The 19335-nt window shown below is 43.4% G+C and overlaps 1 protein-coding gene across 5 annotated transcripts in view; it reads right to left on the bottom strand.

Annotated features, from left to right (window-relative positions):
- Positions 1–1039, bottom strand: part of LOC138796073 (ephrin type-A receptor 3-like) — a 195604-nt gene extending 194565 nt beyond the window's left edge. For all 5 annotated transcript variants that reach the window (XR_011363709.1, XM_069975978.1, XM_069975974.1 and 2 more), the window contains exon 1: positions 952–1039. Coding sequence is in view for 4 of the 5 variants with exons in the window: in XM_069975978.1 (XP_069832079.1) it covers positions 952–1039 (88 nt within the window). In the remaining variant the exon portion in view is untranslated. The remainder of the gene's footprint in view (positions 1–951) is intronic.
- Between the last annotated feature and the right edge of the window lie 18296 nt (positions 1040–19335).

Below are 19335 nucleotides of genomic sequence, written 5' to 3'. Positions count from 1 at the left end.
ATTACAGGAATACATTAATATATATATATATATATATATATATATATATATATATATATATATATATAGATACCATTGACCCAATAAACCATGGCTGCCAATATGCCATACACGTAGATATTTTCAGCCTCGCTTCCCTATAAATATCCCAATTCTTCTAAAGACACATGGACCCAATTGCTGGTTTCCCGGAGCTTGTGGTAGACAGTTCAGTGCAGATAAAGCACATACACAAGACTGGCAGAGCCCTCATACATCTCCTCTGTCTGTCTCCAGCCAGTCACACTCCTAGGACTTATCAATAATACATGCCACAAGGGGCTACTAAACCTTCCCCCACTGTCCCGTCCAGATGAAATCATAAGAAGCCGGAACAAAGATTGCAAGAAAGCGTAAAGGCATCCTATACAGGTGATATATATATATATGTGTAGATGTATAAAATATAGTCAGCAAAGTCTATCTGCATCCCCCACCATTCACAATGTACTGTACTCCATGGGCAGGACTCTTATCACACAGCCACATGGACTATTGACAGCATGAAGCAAACAGCTGGAGAAAGACTTAATACCATCACACAGCAAACACTCCTATAGGATAACGTGTGGAAGACCACCAGATTATAGGGGTGCAGGAATAGCAATGAGTCTCTATAGCAGGTGTTTCCCCAATGCATAACGGTAAAGCCAGAATCTGATACAGTAACCTGCACATGGTGCGTCTACTGTACAGTAGTTCTGGAGAACCAGTATGGGTCAAGAATCGAGATTATTTCACGAACCTTGAGACAAAGTAAACTAAAAGTTCTATCGGAGATAGATAGATAGATAGATAGATAGATAGATAGATAGATAGGAGATAGATGGATGTTGCAGGTGTGCTAAGTCTTTCTATCCATCACTCCTATACTGGTACCCCAATGAAGAACGTATGTTAGAGCCCCCCTACCTTCATTGGATGGGTATGTCCTCAAAGCCTGGGAATAGAATAGGGTACAAAGAGTGACCAAGACAGGATAAATCCACCAGAAAGACATATCGAGGCTATGTGCAGAACCAGCAAAGTTACAGAGCTATAGAGAGAGGCTGAGAGAGCAAGAGCTAGAGAGAGAGAGAGGGAGGAGGGAAGAGATGGAGCAGTAAGGAGGGCAGGCATCAAAGCACAGCTTGGATGGGAATTCTGTTCCCATAACCCCTCCCTGTGTATTATCCTCCTATTGTATTAAGGCTGCTTGTATTTTATGGCTGAGCAGAGAGTCAGCGTGAACAATCCTTCAATGGAGCTCCTAGATTGTGTACGGTTACAAAGCAAAACTCCGCACACCGCCATGAATACTATGTGGACCGACTCCAGATCCCCCACATATTCCACCTCCTCTCCTGGGATGGAGGTGTAGACCCATGGGGATGGTGTGCAGATTATACATAGTATGTATAGGGCTCCTATAAATCCTATCCATACTGTCTATTGTAGCATAGGTGTGTATGTGCAGAATCCCAGCTCCAGGCAGCACAACACATGACCGCCAGATACTATCAAGTGGCAGACAGCTGTAATCTTTAACCCTCTGTGTGCATCATGTCTGCTGTTGCAGTCGCACACGGTTATGGAAAAAGTATGGCAATGCAGCTTACGGGGTTTCTTTTTATTTTTTTTACTCATTTACTATATATAAGGCACTAACATATTCCATAGCGCTATACACAGATTATATATAGGATCTGTCTCAGAGTGTAATCTCGGTATGTTTTTAGAGTGTCGCAGAAGACACTGGGCGATCTGGAAGAAATCTTCTGTTTGGAATTGAACCCAAGACCCCAGCCTCAAGGAAAGAAGGCACAGGATACATATATACTGACTGTATATAGTATATTGCCAATTTACTGTGCAAAATGTATGCTTTAAGGTAAAGGGCAGGAAAAGTAAAGCATTTATATTATCTTATTCACAATGTGGCCACAGGGAGCAATAGAATAATCCCAACTATATGAGCCCATAGACATGTATAGTAGTAAACTTGTATGTATATCCCATCTATATCAGATCATTGTAATGAGATAGGTCATTTCTATTCTATTTATTATTGTTTGATTCATATTTTTAAAGTGCTCTGTGGGCCTATAACAAGGGGTTAACATATAAATTGTAACAGAAACTCAAGGGCAATGACAGACTGGTACAAAGGGAGAGAAGACCCTGCCTGTGAGGGCCTACAGTCTACATGGTGAGGGGAGCAGCTGGTCACAGGGCGGTGAGGTGGCAGCAGGAGGTTACAATGAATAAAATCAAATTCTTTGCTGATGGCTCGTTGCAAAGTTATAAAATCATGTTCTTTTTATCCAAACTTGTGTCCTAATGGCTGGGCTGAGCATCAGCATGCATGCCTTTTCTCTCCCTGCTTAGCCTCCAGCACTGAGCTTTACAGGTGGGGGATGGAGAAGGCATGCATGCTGCAGCTCAACCCAGCCTCTATGACACGAGCTTGGAAGGAAAACATGCTTTTATAGCTTTGCAAAGAGCCACCAGCTAAGGCACAGGTATCATTTGAGAGAGAGAGGACCTGTTTAGTCCTGCATTACATGGACAGCCCACTGTGCACTGTGTAATTCCTTCTTGTGCCTGTGGTGGAGCTGTAGGCAATCTGAACACTTACAGCCAATTCTCTCCACAAATTACAGCTGATGACTGAGGCTCCGGCAAGGAGAGAATTAGAAACTGCTTACACCCCCACTGACAAGAAGAGATTGTCTACAGCGGAGAACCCCCTTAATGTAGCCCACAGGAAGGCCATGCTTACATGTCATGAAGAGGACAGTGCACTACGCTGGTATATCCTAAGGTCATTCAGCTGTCACAGTGTATATTATTCCTGATATTACATACACACTGAGGTATAGATTTCATATGTTGTGCTCTGCAGGTGCATCCTTCTTTGTTCCAATGGGATTTATACTAGCAGAGCTAAGAGCAGAGCTACATTAGCCACTTGGCTTAACTCACCATGATGCATCTGGCTGTACACACTGCGGATGAGCAATGTCAGAACAACGCAGCCACAACTCCAGGTTCAGTCCTGATTTTTGGACTATGGGAAAAATAAAGAATCCAGAGAAAACACTAGAAAAAAACAAAGGAGCAAGAGAACATGGCAAGCCTGGCAATGGCAAATCCAGAATACAAGCAGTGTGATATTAGACCTCATTCACATAGTTAAAAAAGTACACCATAGGCAATCTGCCCATTATGTGACACATATAAAATCCTATAAGAGGAAAGCAGGGCGGCCCTTTCCAAACTCCTAACGTATCACCCCATCAGTCCTGGTGGGTGTCCTGTGAGATCTCACCATCTGCCATGTTACTGAAAGAGAAGAAAAATCGGAAAACAAAATAGGTAAAATGTTGCCAATAAATTTTAAATGAGCCCACTTATATTTTATATACAATGTGACCCCTTGAATGCCAGACCATTTTTGGCTTAATGTGAAAAAAGAGTTGTAAAACAAAACAAAACCTCACCTCTTTTTGGGCCATTGCAATAGTCTAAAAAGATCCGAGGCACAAGCCCCTAGGCATGTTTTTACTGCCCCCTGTGCCCGCGTGCAATGTCCCCAATGTGTCCCCATACAGTAGTAATGTTCCTCATCTCCTTATGTGATAAAACTTCTACACAGTAATAATGGTCTGTGCCCCCATACAGTAATAATACCCCCATGCAGCAATAATGTCCTTTATGGCCTCATGTTATAAGGCCCCTACATAGTAATAATGGTCTGTGCCCTCATACAGTAATAGTACCCCCATGCAGTAACAATGTCCTTTATGGCCCCATCTTATAATGACCCTACATAGTAACAATAGTCTGTGCCCCCATACAGTAATAGTACCCCCATGCAGTAACAATGTACTGTATGACCCAATCGTATAATGACCCTACATAGTAATAATGTTCTGTGCCCCCATACAGTAATAGTACCCCCATGCAGTAACAATGTCCCTCATGCCTCCATGTTATAATGCCCCTACATAGTAATAATGGTCTGTGCCCTCATACAGTAATAGTACCCCCATGCAGTAACAATGTCCTTTATGGCCCCATCTTATAATGACCCTACATAGTAACAATAGTCTGTGCCCCCATACAGTAATAGTACCCCCATGCAGTAACAATGTACTGTATGACCCAATCGTATAATGACCCTACATAGTAATAATGTTCTGTGCCCCCATACAGTAATAGTACCCCCATGCAGTAACAATGTCCCTCATGCCTCCATGTTATAATGCCCCTACATAGTAATAATGTTCTGTGCCCCCATACAGTAATAGTACCCCATGCAGTAACAATGTCCCTCATGCTTCCGTGTTATAATGCCCCCAAATAGTAATAATGCTCTATGCCCCAAACAAGTAATAGTACCCCCATGCGGTAACAATGTCCGTCATGCCTCCATCCTATAATGCCCCTACATAGTAATAATGTTCTGTGCCCCCATACAGTAATAGTACCCCCATGCAGTAACAATGTCCCTCATGCCTCCATCCTATAATGCCCCTACATAGTAATAATGGTATGTGCCCCCAAACAGTAATAGTACCCCCATATAGTCACAATGTCCCTCATGCCTCCATGTTATAATGCCCCTACATAGTAATAATGGTATGTGCCCCCATACAGTAATAGTACCCCCATATAGTAACAATGTCCCTCATGCCTCCATGTTAAAATGCCCCTACATAGTAATAATGCTCTGTGCCCCATACAGTAATAGTACCCCCATGTAGTCACAATGTCCCTCATGCCTTCCTGTTATAATACCCCTACACTATAATAATCCCCTTGTGCCCCCCATACAGTAATAGTACCCCCATGTAGTCACAATGTCCTTAATGGCTCCATGTTATAATTCCCCTACACTGTAATAATGCCCCCTATGCCCCGTACAGTAATAGTACTCCCTATTCCACTATACAATAATACTGTCCCACTGTGGCCAAACAGAAAACAAACACCCCTGCACCTGATATATCCTCACTGCTGCTGATCTAAAGGTCCTCATTGTACTTCATTAAAAGAATGACATCATGTACATCCACAAGACTGCGGAGGCCTGTAATTGGTCGGATTGGTCATGTAGAAGTATATGATGGCATTACCGTAGTAAACAAAAATGTTTAAATTAGGGATGTCAAACTCAAATACACAGTGGGCCAAAATTAAAATATCGGCCAAAGTCGGGGGCCAACTTTGATAACTATTGAAGCGCAAATGCCACCGTGCTTGCACTGTCAGAGCAGCGTGCGTTGTTCCTGGTACTGTCAGCGGTGTGCATCTCCCAGTGGTGTGCACTATGATAAATGACATGATAAATTGCTAAGATATGATTAAACCGCAACCCATGGAATAGCCAAGCCAACCAAAATTGCCCCACATATTAGCCAGCCCTCCCAATAGTGCCCAAATAGTAACCAGACCCCTAAGTGTCCAAAATAGTAGCCAGCCCTCCCCCATAGTCTCATATATAGTAGCCAGCCCTCCCCCATAGTCTCATATATAGTAGCCAGCCCTCCCCCATAGTCTTATATAGTAGCCAGCCCTCCCCATAGTCTCATATATAGTAGCCATCCCTCCCCCATAGTCTTATATAGTAGCCAGCCCTCCCCCATAGTCTCATATAGTAGCCAGCCCTCCCCCATAGTCTCATATAGTAGCCAGACCTTCCCCATAATCTCTTATATATAGTAGCCAGCCCCCCATAATCTCATATGGTAGCCAGCCCCCCATAGTCTCATATAGTAGCCAGCCCTCCCCCTTAGTCTCATATAGTTAACAGCCCTCCCCAATAGTGTCTTATATAGTAGCCAGCCCGCCCCCCATAGTCTCTTATATGGTAGCTAGCCCTCCCCCATAGTCTCCTATATGGTAGCCAGCCCTCCCCCATAGTCTCTTATATAGTAGCCAGCCCTCCCCATAGTCTCTTAGCCCCCCGAACACACATTACCTCTAAATACAGCCCCCCATACTTACCCTATCCTGCCGGTCTCACTCCTGATGCTGGTCCAACCGCGGAGATACGGCTGCCCACTCATCTTCTTATGTAAGTATAGAGGGATGTATCAAGAGGTAGGGTGGGTTCGGGGGGCTGTCCAGGGGGGACAGGTTGTCCCATTAGCTTAATGTGATGACACCGGCGCTCACAAACTCCTAGGCCACAGGCTAAAAACTGCCTGTGGCCTACAGGATTATAATATGGGTGGTCCAAGCGGCTGTCTGGACCACCCAAATTATAATTTAATGCGATGGCGGGCCAGATGTGATTCAAACTGAGAAATGCCTGGCGGGCCAAAAATAATGGCACAGCGGAACAGAGTTTGACATGACTGATGTACAGTATTCAGCTTTCTATTTTGCGGTGCCATTTTGGGGTACAAGTATGTTAGTAACTAATAGTGATGAAAAAACGGATTTTTTTGTTCTTTTTGTTTTCTATTTCTTTTTTTTTTTTTTAACCAAACATAATTTAAAAGATTTATAAAACAAATCGTTACAGTGATATCAAATACTTATTATTATTTATTGATTCCAGAGTGTTATACATATCATAAGGGGTTAAAGGGTTATCCCCATCTCAGCTAATATAATTGTACTTGTAGGGCTTGCCAAGTAAAATATTCCAATATTTCTATGCCTGATAAGCTGCTCTTTCCCGCCCATTGTTCATAGCTTATTGTATAGGTTACAGACCACCACTCTGCTCTAGAAGCAGTGATCTGGCAGATGTATATATATAGTTATAGGGGAAGATTTATCAGACATGGTGTAAAGTGACACTGGCTCAGTTGCCCCTAGCAACCAATCAGATTCCACCTTTCATTTTCCAAAGAGTCTGTGAGGAATGAAAAGTGGAATCTGACTGGTTGCTAGGGGCAACTGGGCCAGTTTCACTTTACACCATGTTTGATAAATCTCTCCCATAGGGTATATATCTATATCTATCTATATTGTATGTATTTTTCGGCAGAAAATGGCCAGGTGCGAATAAATTTTCGCATCTGCCCATTTTCCGCAAGCTTCGCCAGGGGGGCAGGGAGGGGGTGTGGAGGGCGCGAAATGGGGGGCGCGGACTCTGGGTCCGCTTAATTTATCATTTTTCTCACCGAAAAATAAAAGGGAAAGCTACCTGAGTTCTGAGCTGGTGTAGGTTTCCTCGGCGCACACACTGGTGTGCACGGGATTTATGTAGAGGCAGTGCGCCTCTACATAAATCAGCGTACTGTCGGTGCTGGACTTAATAAATGTCCCCCTGTATCTCCATATATCTACATTATAGTTATATGGTATATGCTTTTAGAGAAGAGCAGTGGTCTGTAACCTAGACAACAAGCTGTCATTAATGAGAGGTAAAAAGCAGCATATCAAGAGGAGACAAGTATATATATATACATATACAGTATATAGCAAATGATGTTCAACAAAATATAATCAATCAACTCAACTCAAGGGGTTAATGAAATGTGATGCTAGCCGATAGGATAATGCTACGGCAATCCCCATCCCTTCCTTTTGTGTAATAATTGTGTGTTTTCAGTAGGAAACATTTAGATATTCAAAAAAAAAATTATGTTTTTTTTCCCCTCTTTGTTAAATTGCTTTGCAGTAAACTGGAAATCTCCCTTTCTATTCTCTCGCTCTATTTTTCTACGAGTTACTGCTCCATCTTCTAAAATTGGTCTACTCACACAGCGATTACTTTAAGACTTGCTGCTTGGAAACAAACTATCCTGCTTCTGGCATCAGCTAAGTAACACTTGGAACACTTCCATCCAATCCAGAACTATTCTGCTCTTTTACGACACTATATCGGTACTATGGCGGGAGTTACCCGTATCTGGCTTGGTGTTATGGAACTGATTGTCATGGTTCACTCTCTCCGTTCCCTTGCTCTTTATCTCTTCCCATATCCTTGCTTTGTGTTTATAAAGCGACCAAAGGCGGTTATTACAATTGTATAGATAGCGTATATCATAGTAGCTAGTACATCAGGTTTACAGGCTTACCATAAATACAGAAGAATACAAGATGGCGGCAGTGGGGAGAGTTAAAGGGGTACTTCAGGTAGGCTTATTTTGAATGGAGCTCAGCAGCCGGATGTTTGACGTCATGGCATGACTACGCACCACGCTCCAGCACCATCATTCTGTGACTTGACGTTCCCGGAATCCAAAATCATTTGGCGGAGCACTGACAGGCGGCTGGGACTCCTGGCACAGAGAGCCCCTATAAAACAGGCTGCCTGTGCCGGAAGACACAAGATGAGAGCTGCAGCAATGGAGTGAGGTTTTTTAATGTCTTTTTTTTATGTGTCTACTTTAGGGGAGCTGCACAGTGGGCGATGTACTAAGGGGGTGACTACACAGGGGGCCATGGACTAAAAGGGGGACTACACAGGGGGCCATGGACTAAATGGGGGACTACACAGGGGGCCATGGACTAAATGGGGGACTACACAGGGGGCCATGGACTAAAGGGGGACTACACAGGGGACCATGGACTAAATGGGGGACTACACAGGGGGCCATGGACTAAGGAAGTGACTACATGGGGCCATGGACTAAATGGGCGACTACACAGGGGTCCATGGACTAAATGGGGGACTACACAGGGGTCCATGGACTAAATTGGGGACTACACAAGGGTCCATGGACTAAATGGGGGACTACACAGGGGTCCATGGACTAAATGGGGGACTACAAAGGGGGCCATGGACTGAAGGGGTGACTACACAGAGGGTCATCTGCTAAAGGGGAACTACACAGGGGACCATCTATTATAGTGGGGCTACACAGGGGATTCTACTATAGGGGGTTGCGCAGAGGGCACGCTGATGTGAGCAAGCCTTTTGCTCTAGAATCCTGCATCAGTGCACCTGTGCAGTAGGGTGGGGAGGCCCAGGGTGGTAAGACAGCCCGGGGCCCAAGATACAATTAATCTGCCCCTGGTTGGGAAAGTCCTGTCAACAAAGCTGGTGGAGGAGCAATAGTTGTATTATGGGTAGCATCAGTGTCGGACTGTCTCACCAGAGGATATTAGGGTTGCACAGAGGTGACATACTATATGGGGCATAAAGAAGGCTTAACACATTATGGGAGACAGAGTTGGGCCTACCCACTATATGAGGGCCCAGAGGGGCCAATACAGATGGGGAGTCTGGAAAGAGATGAGGATGGTGCAAGAACGAGGAGTCTAACATGTCTGATTGGTTGTCAGATTCTGCCTGATGAGCTAGGGCTGGAAGAAGTTCCCATGATGGCCCAGGCCGCAGGATAAGAAAAGTAAAAGTGATCTGCTGTATTGGGGGCCTTCATATGGGTACTATCTACTTTATGGGAGCTACATGGGGGGCTTCTACTGTATGGGGTCTATCTACTGTATGGAAGCTGCACATGGTGCCTAACACTATATTGGAGCTGCAAGGAGGAGCCTAATACTACATGGGGGATGCATACAGAGACCTAACTTTCTGACACCCATTGATTTAAAAACATTTCTTTCCCCAGAGTACCCCTTTAAATGAAAATAAATTTCACCTCTCCATCCAGGGGTAAACACAATACTAGGTGACTTTTGTACATACTATTGTGGTGTAGCCCTATGAACAACTGGTCACTTGCCATATGGTGTTGTGTGACGATGCTACTGTAGTGGTTGGGCACACCTGCTTTTATGTTAGAAAGGATGGCTATACCCTTTTTCCCTGTGGTCGGTGACTTGCCGGGCTGTGAGGAGGTCCCTTGGGTACTTATCACAGTGGTCCAGAGTAGAGCTGTGACCCACCCGGACTATCGGTACCACCACCCACAGAAACGGGAGATGACCCAAGGATGGTGTAATGACTGTGTAGGTGATGAAACAATAATCACTATGTCCTGTTACCATAAATAAAATCTTCTTTACTTTGGGAATACTTAGTGCAGTAGCAGATAATAGGTTTCTGACTTGACTAGACACAATCTGCGTTAAGGAAGATTTGGAACAGGTTTTGGAACAGAAGAGCTGTGCTGACTTGGTTGCGGGCTGAGAGGTAGAGTAAGCTTACAACAGTAGAGAGAAGTTTGTGCTGAAGGTTCAGAGTAGTAGAGAGGAGTCTGTGCTAAGAGTCCCAACCCAGGGTAGAAGTGTGCTCTGACGGACCGTTCGAAGAAGAAGTAGAACACCACCTGTTGCCCTAAAGTGTCGGGTGACCCGTCCTCCTAGGGTGACACAGACCCGAGACCTTGTTATCTGTGTTAAGCAAGGTGGCCAAGTTTTCCTGGTTACACCTGCGCTGCAAGATAGAGTACGTAGGCTTGTAGCAACTTTGCTCTATCCGGATCAGTTCCTCTTGTTTGAGGATACTGTCCTGCACTGTTAGAGATGTTCACGGCGTAGGTTGGGGTGAACTCTGACTTGTCATCTCCTTAGGGGTTTAGCACTGCCTAATAAAAGTGTTGCTTCGGAGAAGAAAAGAGTCTCTGTGCTTCCCATACAACTGTCCACTACCACACTCCAGACTAGACTACAGGTGAGGGGGACCTGGCAGAGCCAAGGCCCAGCTGGACTACAGCAGGGACCGTCTTGTCGCATGTCCTCTCTCTACTAAGACTTGTATAAGACTGACTAAGTGTGGGTGTGTACTTCCTCTCCCCATGTGACAACTTCCTACAGGGTGTGTAATACCTCCTGTGAGTGGTGGAGAAAAAAGAGCAGAGAAAGAAAATAGAATAGAAATAGGTGAATAACAGAAAAGAGCTCTTATTGGTGCGCAGATTCCCAACAAACAATAACCCCTTGTTCACTACACTTACAGTACAGGCTTCTGCGAGGGATGTATAGACCAGTAGCACCTGTGGTGGAGCACCACACTACTATGATTCTCCATGGTAGTCTGGGTCACTTATATAGTCCATCCACAAAGAATCACGTTAGACCCAGTGTTCCAAATGATACTATCTAAAAAAACTTGGCAGACATAACCCCAAGGACGCTGGTACTATAGCATGGCTGGAAAAAAAAAATTGTTTTACTTGGTAAACAGGAAAGAGAGGAGAAAAAAACAAACCCCTTTATATGAGTCATTGCTTAAATATTATCACTGAAAAAAGGTTTTTTTAGACACTTCATGTGTTTTTATGCTTTTAACATATGACCCTATTTTCTGAGTTTAAACTGGTAAAATAAAATTGAGATTTTGACATTTGGATTTTGCAGCCTGAGTGCATTTGTTTTGTTTGTTTGGGGTGAATCTACGCTAACTCTCCAGTTTTTGTTATGCATAGGGCTTACAGTATGTGTGCATTAGCTTTTTATATTGTTACCAAGCTAAAAAAAAAACTCTCTGTGGTGGGAGGGGGGGCAGGGGTGGGTGCTTATATTTACCTCCTGGGCTCACACGCCATCTCTATTCGCCAGCACCAGATCCGGTAGACTGCTGTGCTTCTCTGACTCTGCTCATCCAATCGGCAGCTTCAGTGGTGTCCCGCCTCTTTGTCTTCTTTCCCGAGACAACACATTATTATCCTCTGCTGTCTCAGGAGGCTTGGCTGGATCTTGTCTCTGAGCTCTAGCCCTACCCCTTAGTGATGTCACCATCTGTGACCAGCCCCTCCAGCTTACATCACCATCTTTTTGTCATATACAAAGATACATAAATTGTACATTTTTGGGACATTTAGGGAGAGTGAGGTTTGAGTGCAGCATGCTGCCTTAGGCTATGTTTACACGTTGTAAGAGACCGGCCGGGTCACGGAACGGCCGGTTTCAGAAAAAAATCAGTACCGGCTGTACTGCAGTACAGGCTGGATGATCTTTAGCGACGCTGAATTCGGATGTGGGCGCATCCATGCACGCCCGTATCAAAATTCCCAACTGCTCATAATGGGGCGTGTGGCCGGAGCCACACGCTCCATTGTGTTTTCTGCAGCCACTATTCAATGAATAGTAGCCGCAGAAAACTGACAAGTCATTTTTCTACGGTGCCGCTAGGGATCCCAGCCGGAGCGTATGCCATGTTTACACACTCCGGCAGGGCCGGTTTTAGACAAACTGTGGCCCTGGGCAAAGCTAAAGTGGGGCCTCCATAATGTATATGTATAGTATTGAATAAACAATATGCTATACTATCCGATGAACAAATATTATCTTTATGTAGAGATTAACCCTTTAAGAACCCATGACGTACCTGTACGCCAGTGGGTCCAGTGGCACTATGAAGTGAGCTCAGGAACTGAGCTCACTTCATGGCATGTGGGGACCGGCTGCTATATGTGATCGCACAGTGGCCCGCCAGTAACCCCTGCAGCTGCGCTCCTGTCACTGTCTGATCGGGACACTGTAGGGGTTCCAATTGTTTTATCTGACTGCCAGAGGTCCCTTACCTTCCTTCTGTAGGTCTGATCGGCGATCAGTGTATAGAATCTGCCACAGGCAGGCTCAATGCAATGATCGCAGATTAGACTGATCAATGCTATGCTATGGCCACAGGCAGGCTCAATGCAATGATCGCAGATTAGACTGATCAATGCTATGCTATGGCCACAGGCAGGCTCAATGCAATGATCCCAGATTAGACTGATCAATGCTATGCTATGGCCACAGGCAGACTCAATGCAATGATCGCAGATTAGACTGATCAATGCTATGCTATGGCCACAGGCAGGCTCTATGCAATGATCGCAGATTAGACTGATCAATGCTATATTATGGCATAGCAATGATCAGTGTATATAATGTACTGTAAAAATGTTAAAGTCCCCTAGGGGGACATAAAAAGTGTGCAGCTGGCACCTATGTCACATTTCTTCTGACTCCTATTCTTTCTCCAGGGCTTTTGAACACTGTCCTATGCGATGAGTCAGTGTCTCCAATGCATTACTATGATAGCCCTCTTATAGGGATGCATTAAAGATTCCCACTTTTGCTTTTTTAGATGCGGTTCAACACAACCTGCTAACACAATAACCCATAACTAAACTCACCACCACCATGTACTGTATATATGGATATAGCCACCCCCACCATGTACTGTATATATGAATATAGCCACCCCCACCATGTACTGTATATATGGATAAACCCACCCGCACCATGTATGGTATATATGGATAACCCCACCTCCACCACATACTGTATATATGGATAAATAGCCAGATAGGTAAATAAATACAACAGATAGTAAAGCAGTATGTACAGTAGGTTGGTGCCACCAGATCACTCAGCCACGGGTTCGGGATATCTTTCAAATTCAGTGAAGTAAAAGTGTAAATTTATTCCATCAAACTTACAAACAAACAATAGTTAAGTGTAGCATACAATGCGACGTTTCAATGAAAAAAATTCACACATTTACTTCAATTAATTTGGCATGCTGCAGAGTATTTGCAATATAGATAAATAGATACTCAGATAGATAGAAAAATAGAAAGAGAGAGAGAGAGAGAGAGAGAGAGAGAGAGAGAAATTGTCGGTCAGATAGACAGATCTGCTCATACATATACTGTATATAAACACAATATAATATACAGTACACAGTAAGCACATCACACATACATAGAACAATACAGATAACATCCCACATACATTACACATCACACATCCTTAGAACAATACTGCACTGAGGGGAAAGGAGGTGGGTCTGCAGTTTCTTAAGGCGGCCATTTAAGGTGGCACTGGGGCACACACTGTTACTGCTCAGTGCTCTGTGTAGTAAACCTCGGCAGCACTTAGCTTCAGCCAGGTTTACTTTTATGTGTTCCAAGCTGCTGCTGTCAGATCAAAGGACATAACCTACAGGGGACCCTTTTGATGATGGGGCCCTGGGAAATTGCCCTGTTTGCCCACCCCTAATGCCGGCCCTGCACTCCGGCCGGGATCCTATGCTTTCATATACAACGTGTGTGCTGTATAGATCACGGACGTTGTTGCAATTTGCAACATACGTTGTGTGAACATAGCCTTATGATTAATGATGCCACAGTAAGAGGAGTAGACAGGAAGCAAATACAGCAGGTGCTGCAACCTGAAGTACAACAGGCTGCAGTGAAATGCCGAAACAGCTCTGGAAGAATAACTGGCAGGGTGGAGAACTGTGCTGGAGAGCTGAGGGAAAGAAATACATTTTCTTTACCAGGAAGTACAGAACTAAAGGGTAAAGGTATAATATGTAAAAGGTATTGGTATTGGTGTTGGTATATATTAAATAAACAGCAAATCCTCTGCAAAGGGAAAAATAGAAAGTCATATAAAAGCACATGATGAATTGACCAAAGGGAAGGTCACAATGATGTCACAACATACACACGGTGATGTCATACATCAGGGATAGTAAATCAGATGATATCACAGCTATAAGGGCTAATAACCCAAGTCATGTCACAGCACAAGTATAATAAAACTGGTACTCTACTGAGTGGTATCCGACCCCATCAGGCCCTAAGATCCCTCTGAATCCCCCTTTAGTAACACACTTGGTGTCTCCTTCCTTATACTTAAAGGGGTTATCCAACACTACAAAAACATGGCCACTTTTCCCCCTCTCTTGTCCCCCAGCTCAGGTGTGGTTTGCAATTAAGCTCCATTTACTTCAATGGAACTGAGTTTTAAACCCACCCAATCTGGAGACAAGAGAGGGGAAAAGTGGCCATGTTTTTGTAGCGCTGGATAACCCCTTTAATACTCAGACATATTTAGAGGTTTCCTCTGTATCGTTGGGCAACTGAGTTTCGCGCTAGTTTAGTACTTGGGTCTTTTCCAATCTGCTAAAATGTAATAAATTTTTTCCCCAAAAAATGACTCAAATAATTTATTTCTTCAGAAGTATTATATAAATGTATAAACTTAAATGTGAGGAGCTTGTGAAGTTTGAAATACGATAAGCTAATACTATACAGTGTTCCAGTGTTCCCCACGGCCATGCGCCCTTCTCCTAGCCAAGCAATCCTGCTTCACCTATGAGATTATATTCATTTCCTTCTTCTTTAGAGCACTGCTTGTCCTTTACAACAACCCCCCCCCCCCAGTCACTCCCCTTATTGATCCCACTCCTCTATTCAATTAGTTGTTCCTTTCATTACTTCTACAAATTTGACCTAATAAGACGATAGGAACAGTGGTAGGGGATTAGTTTTGGGATCAAAGTAGGAAGATTAATAAAGCAAATGACAAAAAAAAAATTCCTCCTCATTTTATTTTTGTGAAAATAAATTGTGACCTAGATGGTATTTACTGGATAGATGTTAAACTAAGTTTTTATCTTTACAACTTATATAACATAGTAATTTTTTTTAATCTAAATGGGCCCAGTCCTCTGTACTGATCAAGGCTGGGTTCACACTATGTATATTTCAGTCAGTATTGTGGTCCTCATATTGCAACCAAAACCAGGAGTGGATTGAAAACACAGAAAGGCTCTGTTCACACACTGTTGAAATTGAGTGGATGGGCACCATATAATGGTAAATAACTGCCATACATTATTACAATACAACAGCCGTTGTTTTAAGATAACAGCTAATATTTGCCATTAAATGACGGCCATCCACTCAATTACAACATTATGTGAACAGAGCCTTTCTGTGCTTTTAATCCACTCCTGGTTTTGGTTGCTATGAGGACCTGACATGAGGACCAAATACTGCCTAAAATATACTGTGTGTGAACCCAGCCTTAGTTTGTATTTTATACAATAACTTTATGATGTCCTCTAGCTATACAGCCCAGCATACGATTGGCTTTGTGAGGTGTCAGAAATCACTACAACTAAATCCTTCTCTCCTGAAGTCTTCACTAACACAGAACTGCCGAAATGTTACTCAGATAGAGGATTCCTGCTCCCCAAGTGCATTATTTTACATTTAGAAGCATTGACCTGCAGTTGCCATTGTTTGGACAACTTATTTAGCAAAGCTAATTCATTTCCCATATTACTAACCCCTCTAGGAATATCAACCATATTGCCTATTGTGTTATCACCAAACAGACAAACCTTACCTACCAAACCTTCTCCTCTGTCACTATCCTTACCTACCAAACCTTCTCCTCTGTCACTATCCTTACCTACCAAACCTTCTCCTATGTCACTATCCTTACCTACCAAACCTTCTCCTATGTCACTATCCTTACCTACCAAACCTTCTCCTATGTCACTATCCTTACCTACCAAACCTTCTCCTATGTCACTATCCTTACCTACCAAACCTTCTACTATGTCACTAACCTTACCTAACAAACCTTCTCCTATGTCACTATCCTTACCTACCAACCCTTCTCCTATGTCACTATCCTTACCTACCAAACCTTCTCCTATATCACTATCCTTACCTACCAAACCTTCTCCTATGTCACTATCCTTACCTACCAACCCTTCTCCTATATCACTATGCTTACCTAAAACACCTTCTCCTATGTCACTATCCTTACCTACCAAACCTTCTCCTATGTCACTATCCTTACCTAACACACCTTCTCCTATGTCACTATCCTTACCTACCAAACCTTCTCCTATGTCACTATCCTTACCTAACACACCTTCTCCTATGTCACTATCCTTACCTACCAAACCTTCTCCTATGTCACTAATCTTACCTACCAAACCTTCTCCTATGTCACTATCCTTACCTACCAAACCTTCTCCTATGTCACTATCCTTACCTACCAAACCTTCTCCCATGTCACTATACTTACCCACCAAACCTTCTCCTATGTCACTATCCTTACCTACCAAACCTTCTCCTATGTCACTATCCTTACCTACCAAACCTTCTCCTATGTCACTATCCTTACCTACCAAACCTTCTCCTATGTCACTATCCTTACCTACCAACCCTTCTCCTATGTCACTATCCTTACCTACCAAACCTTCTCCTGTCACTATCCTTACCTACCAAACCTTCTCCTATGTCACTATCCTTACCTATCAAACCTTCTCCTATGTCACTATCCTTACCCACCAAACCTTCTCCTATGTCACTATCCTTACCTACCAAACCTTCTCCTATATCACTATCCTTACCTACCAAACCTTCTCCTATGTCACTATCCTTACCTAGAACACCTTCTCCTATGTCACTATCCTTAGCTACCAAACCTTCTCCTATGTCACTATCCTTACCTACCAAACCTTCTCCTATGTCACTATCCTTACCTACCAAACCTTCTCCTGTGTCACTATCCTTACCTACAAAACCTTCTCCTATGTCACTATCCTTACCTACCAAACCTTCTCCTATGTCACTATCCTTACCTACCAAACCTTCTCCTATGTTACTCTCCTTACCTACCAAACCTTCTCCCATTTCACTATACTTACCTTCCAAACCTTCTCCTATGTCACTATCCTTACCTACCAAACCTTCTCCTATGTCACTATCCTTACCTACCAAACCTTCTCCTATGTCACTATCCTTACCTACCAAACCTTCTCCTATGTCACTATCCTTACCTACCAAACCTTCTCCTATATCACTATCCTTACCTACCAAACCTTCTCCTATGTCACTATCCTTACCTACCAAACCTTCTCCTTTGTCACTATCCTTACCTACCAAACCATCTCCTGTCACTATCCTTACCTACCAAACCTTCTCATATGTCACTATCCTTACCTACCAAACCTTCTCCTATGTCACTATCCTTACCTACCAAACCTTCTCATATGTCACTATCCTTACCTACCAAACCTTCTCCTATATCACTATCCTTACCTACCAAACCTGCTTCTATGTCACCATCCTTACCTACCAAACCTTCTCCTATATCACTATCCTTACCTACCAAACCTTCTCCTATGTCACTATCCTTACCTACCAACCCTTCTCCTATATCACTATCCTTACCTACCAAACCTTCTCCTATATCACTATCCTTACCTACCAAACCTTCTCCTGTCACTATCCTTACCTACCAAACCTTCTCCTATGTCACTATCCTTACCTACCAAACCTTCTCCTATGTCACTATCCTTACCTACCAAACCTTCTCCTATGTCACTATCCTTACCTACCAAACCTTCTCCTATGTCACTATCCTTACCTACCAAACCTTCTCCTATGTCACTATCCTTACCTACCAAACCTTCTACTATGTCACTAACCTTACCTAACACACCTTCTCCTATGTCACCATCCTTACCTACCAACCCTTCTCCTATATCACTATCCTTACCTACCAACCCTTCTCCTATGTCACTATCCTTACCTACCAAACCTTCTCCTGTCACTATCCTTACCTACCAAACCTTCTCCCATGTCACTATACTTACCCACCAAACCTTCTCCTATGTCACTATCCTTACCTACCAAACCTTCTCCTATGTCACTATCCTTACCTACCAAACCTTCTCCTATGTCACTATCCTTACCTACCAAACCTTCTCCTATGTCACTATCCTTACCTACCAACCCTTCTCCTACGTCACTATCCTTACCTACCAAACCTTCTCCTGTCACTATCCTTACCTACCAAACCTTCTCCTATGTCACTATCCTTACCTATCAAACCTTCTCCTATGTCACTATCCTTACCCACCAAACCTTCTCCTATGTCACTATCCTTACCTACCAAACCTTCTCCTATATCACTATCCTTACATAGAACACCTTCTCCTATGTCACTATCCTTACCTAGAACACCTTCTCCTATGTCACTATCCTTACCTACCAAACCTTCTCCTATATCACTATCCTTACCTACCAAACCTTCTCCTGTCACTATCCTTACCTACCAAACCTTCTCCTATGTCACTATCCTTACCTACCAAACCTTCTCCTATGTCACTATCCTTACCTACCAAACCTTCTCCTATGTCACTATCCTTACCTACCAAACCTTCTCCTATGTCACTATCCTTACCTACCAAACCTTCTCCTGTGTCACTATCCTTACCTACCAAACCTTCTCCTATGTCACTATCCTTACCTACCAAACCTTCTCCTATGTCACTATCCTTACCTACCAAACCTTCTCCTATGTTACTCTCCTTACCTACCAAACCTTCTCCCATTTCACTATACTTACCTACCAAACCTTCTCCTATGTCACTATCCTTACCTACCAAACCTTCTCCTATGTCACTATCCTTACCTACCAAACCTTCTCCTATGTCACTATCCTTACCTACCAAACCTTCTCCTATGTCACTATCCTTACCTACCAAACCTTCTCCTATGTCACTATCCTTACCTACCAAACCTTCTCCTTTGTCACTATCCTTACCTACCAAACCTTCTCCTTTGTCACTATCCTTACCTACCAAACCTTCTCCTGTCATTATCCTTACCTACCAAACCTTCTCATATGTCA

Source organism: Dendropsophus ebraccatus, chromosome 6 (assembly GCF_027789765.1).
Source record: "Dendropsophus ebraccatus isolate aDenEbr1 chromosome 6, aDenEbr1.pat, whole genome shotgun sequence".
Classification (NCBI taxonomy): domain Eukaryota; kingdom Metazoa; phylum Chordata; class Amphibia; order Anura; family Hylidae; genus Dendropsophus; species Dendropsophus ebraccatus.
This window is presented reverse-complemented; position numbering and strand designations above follow the sequence as displayed.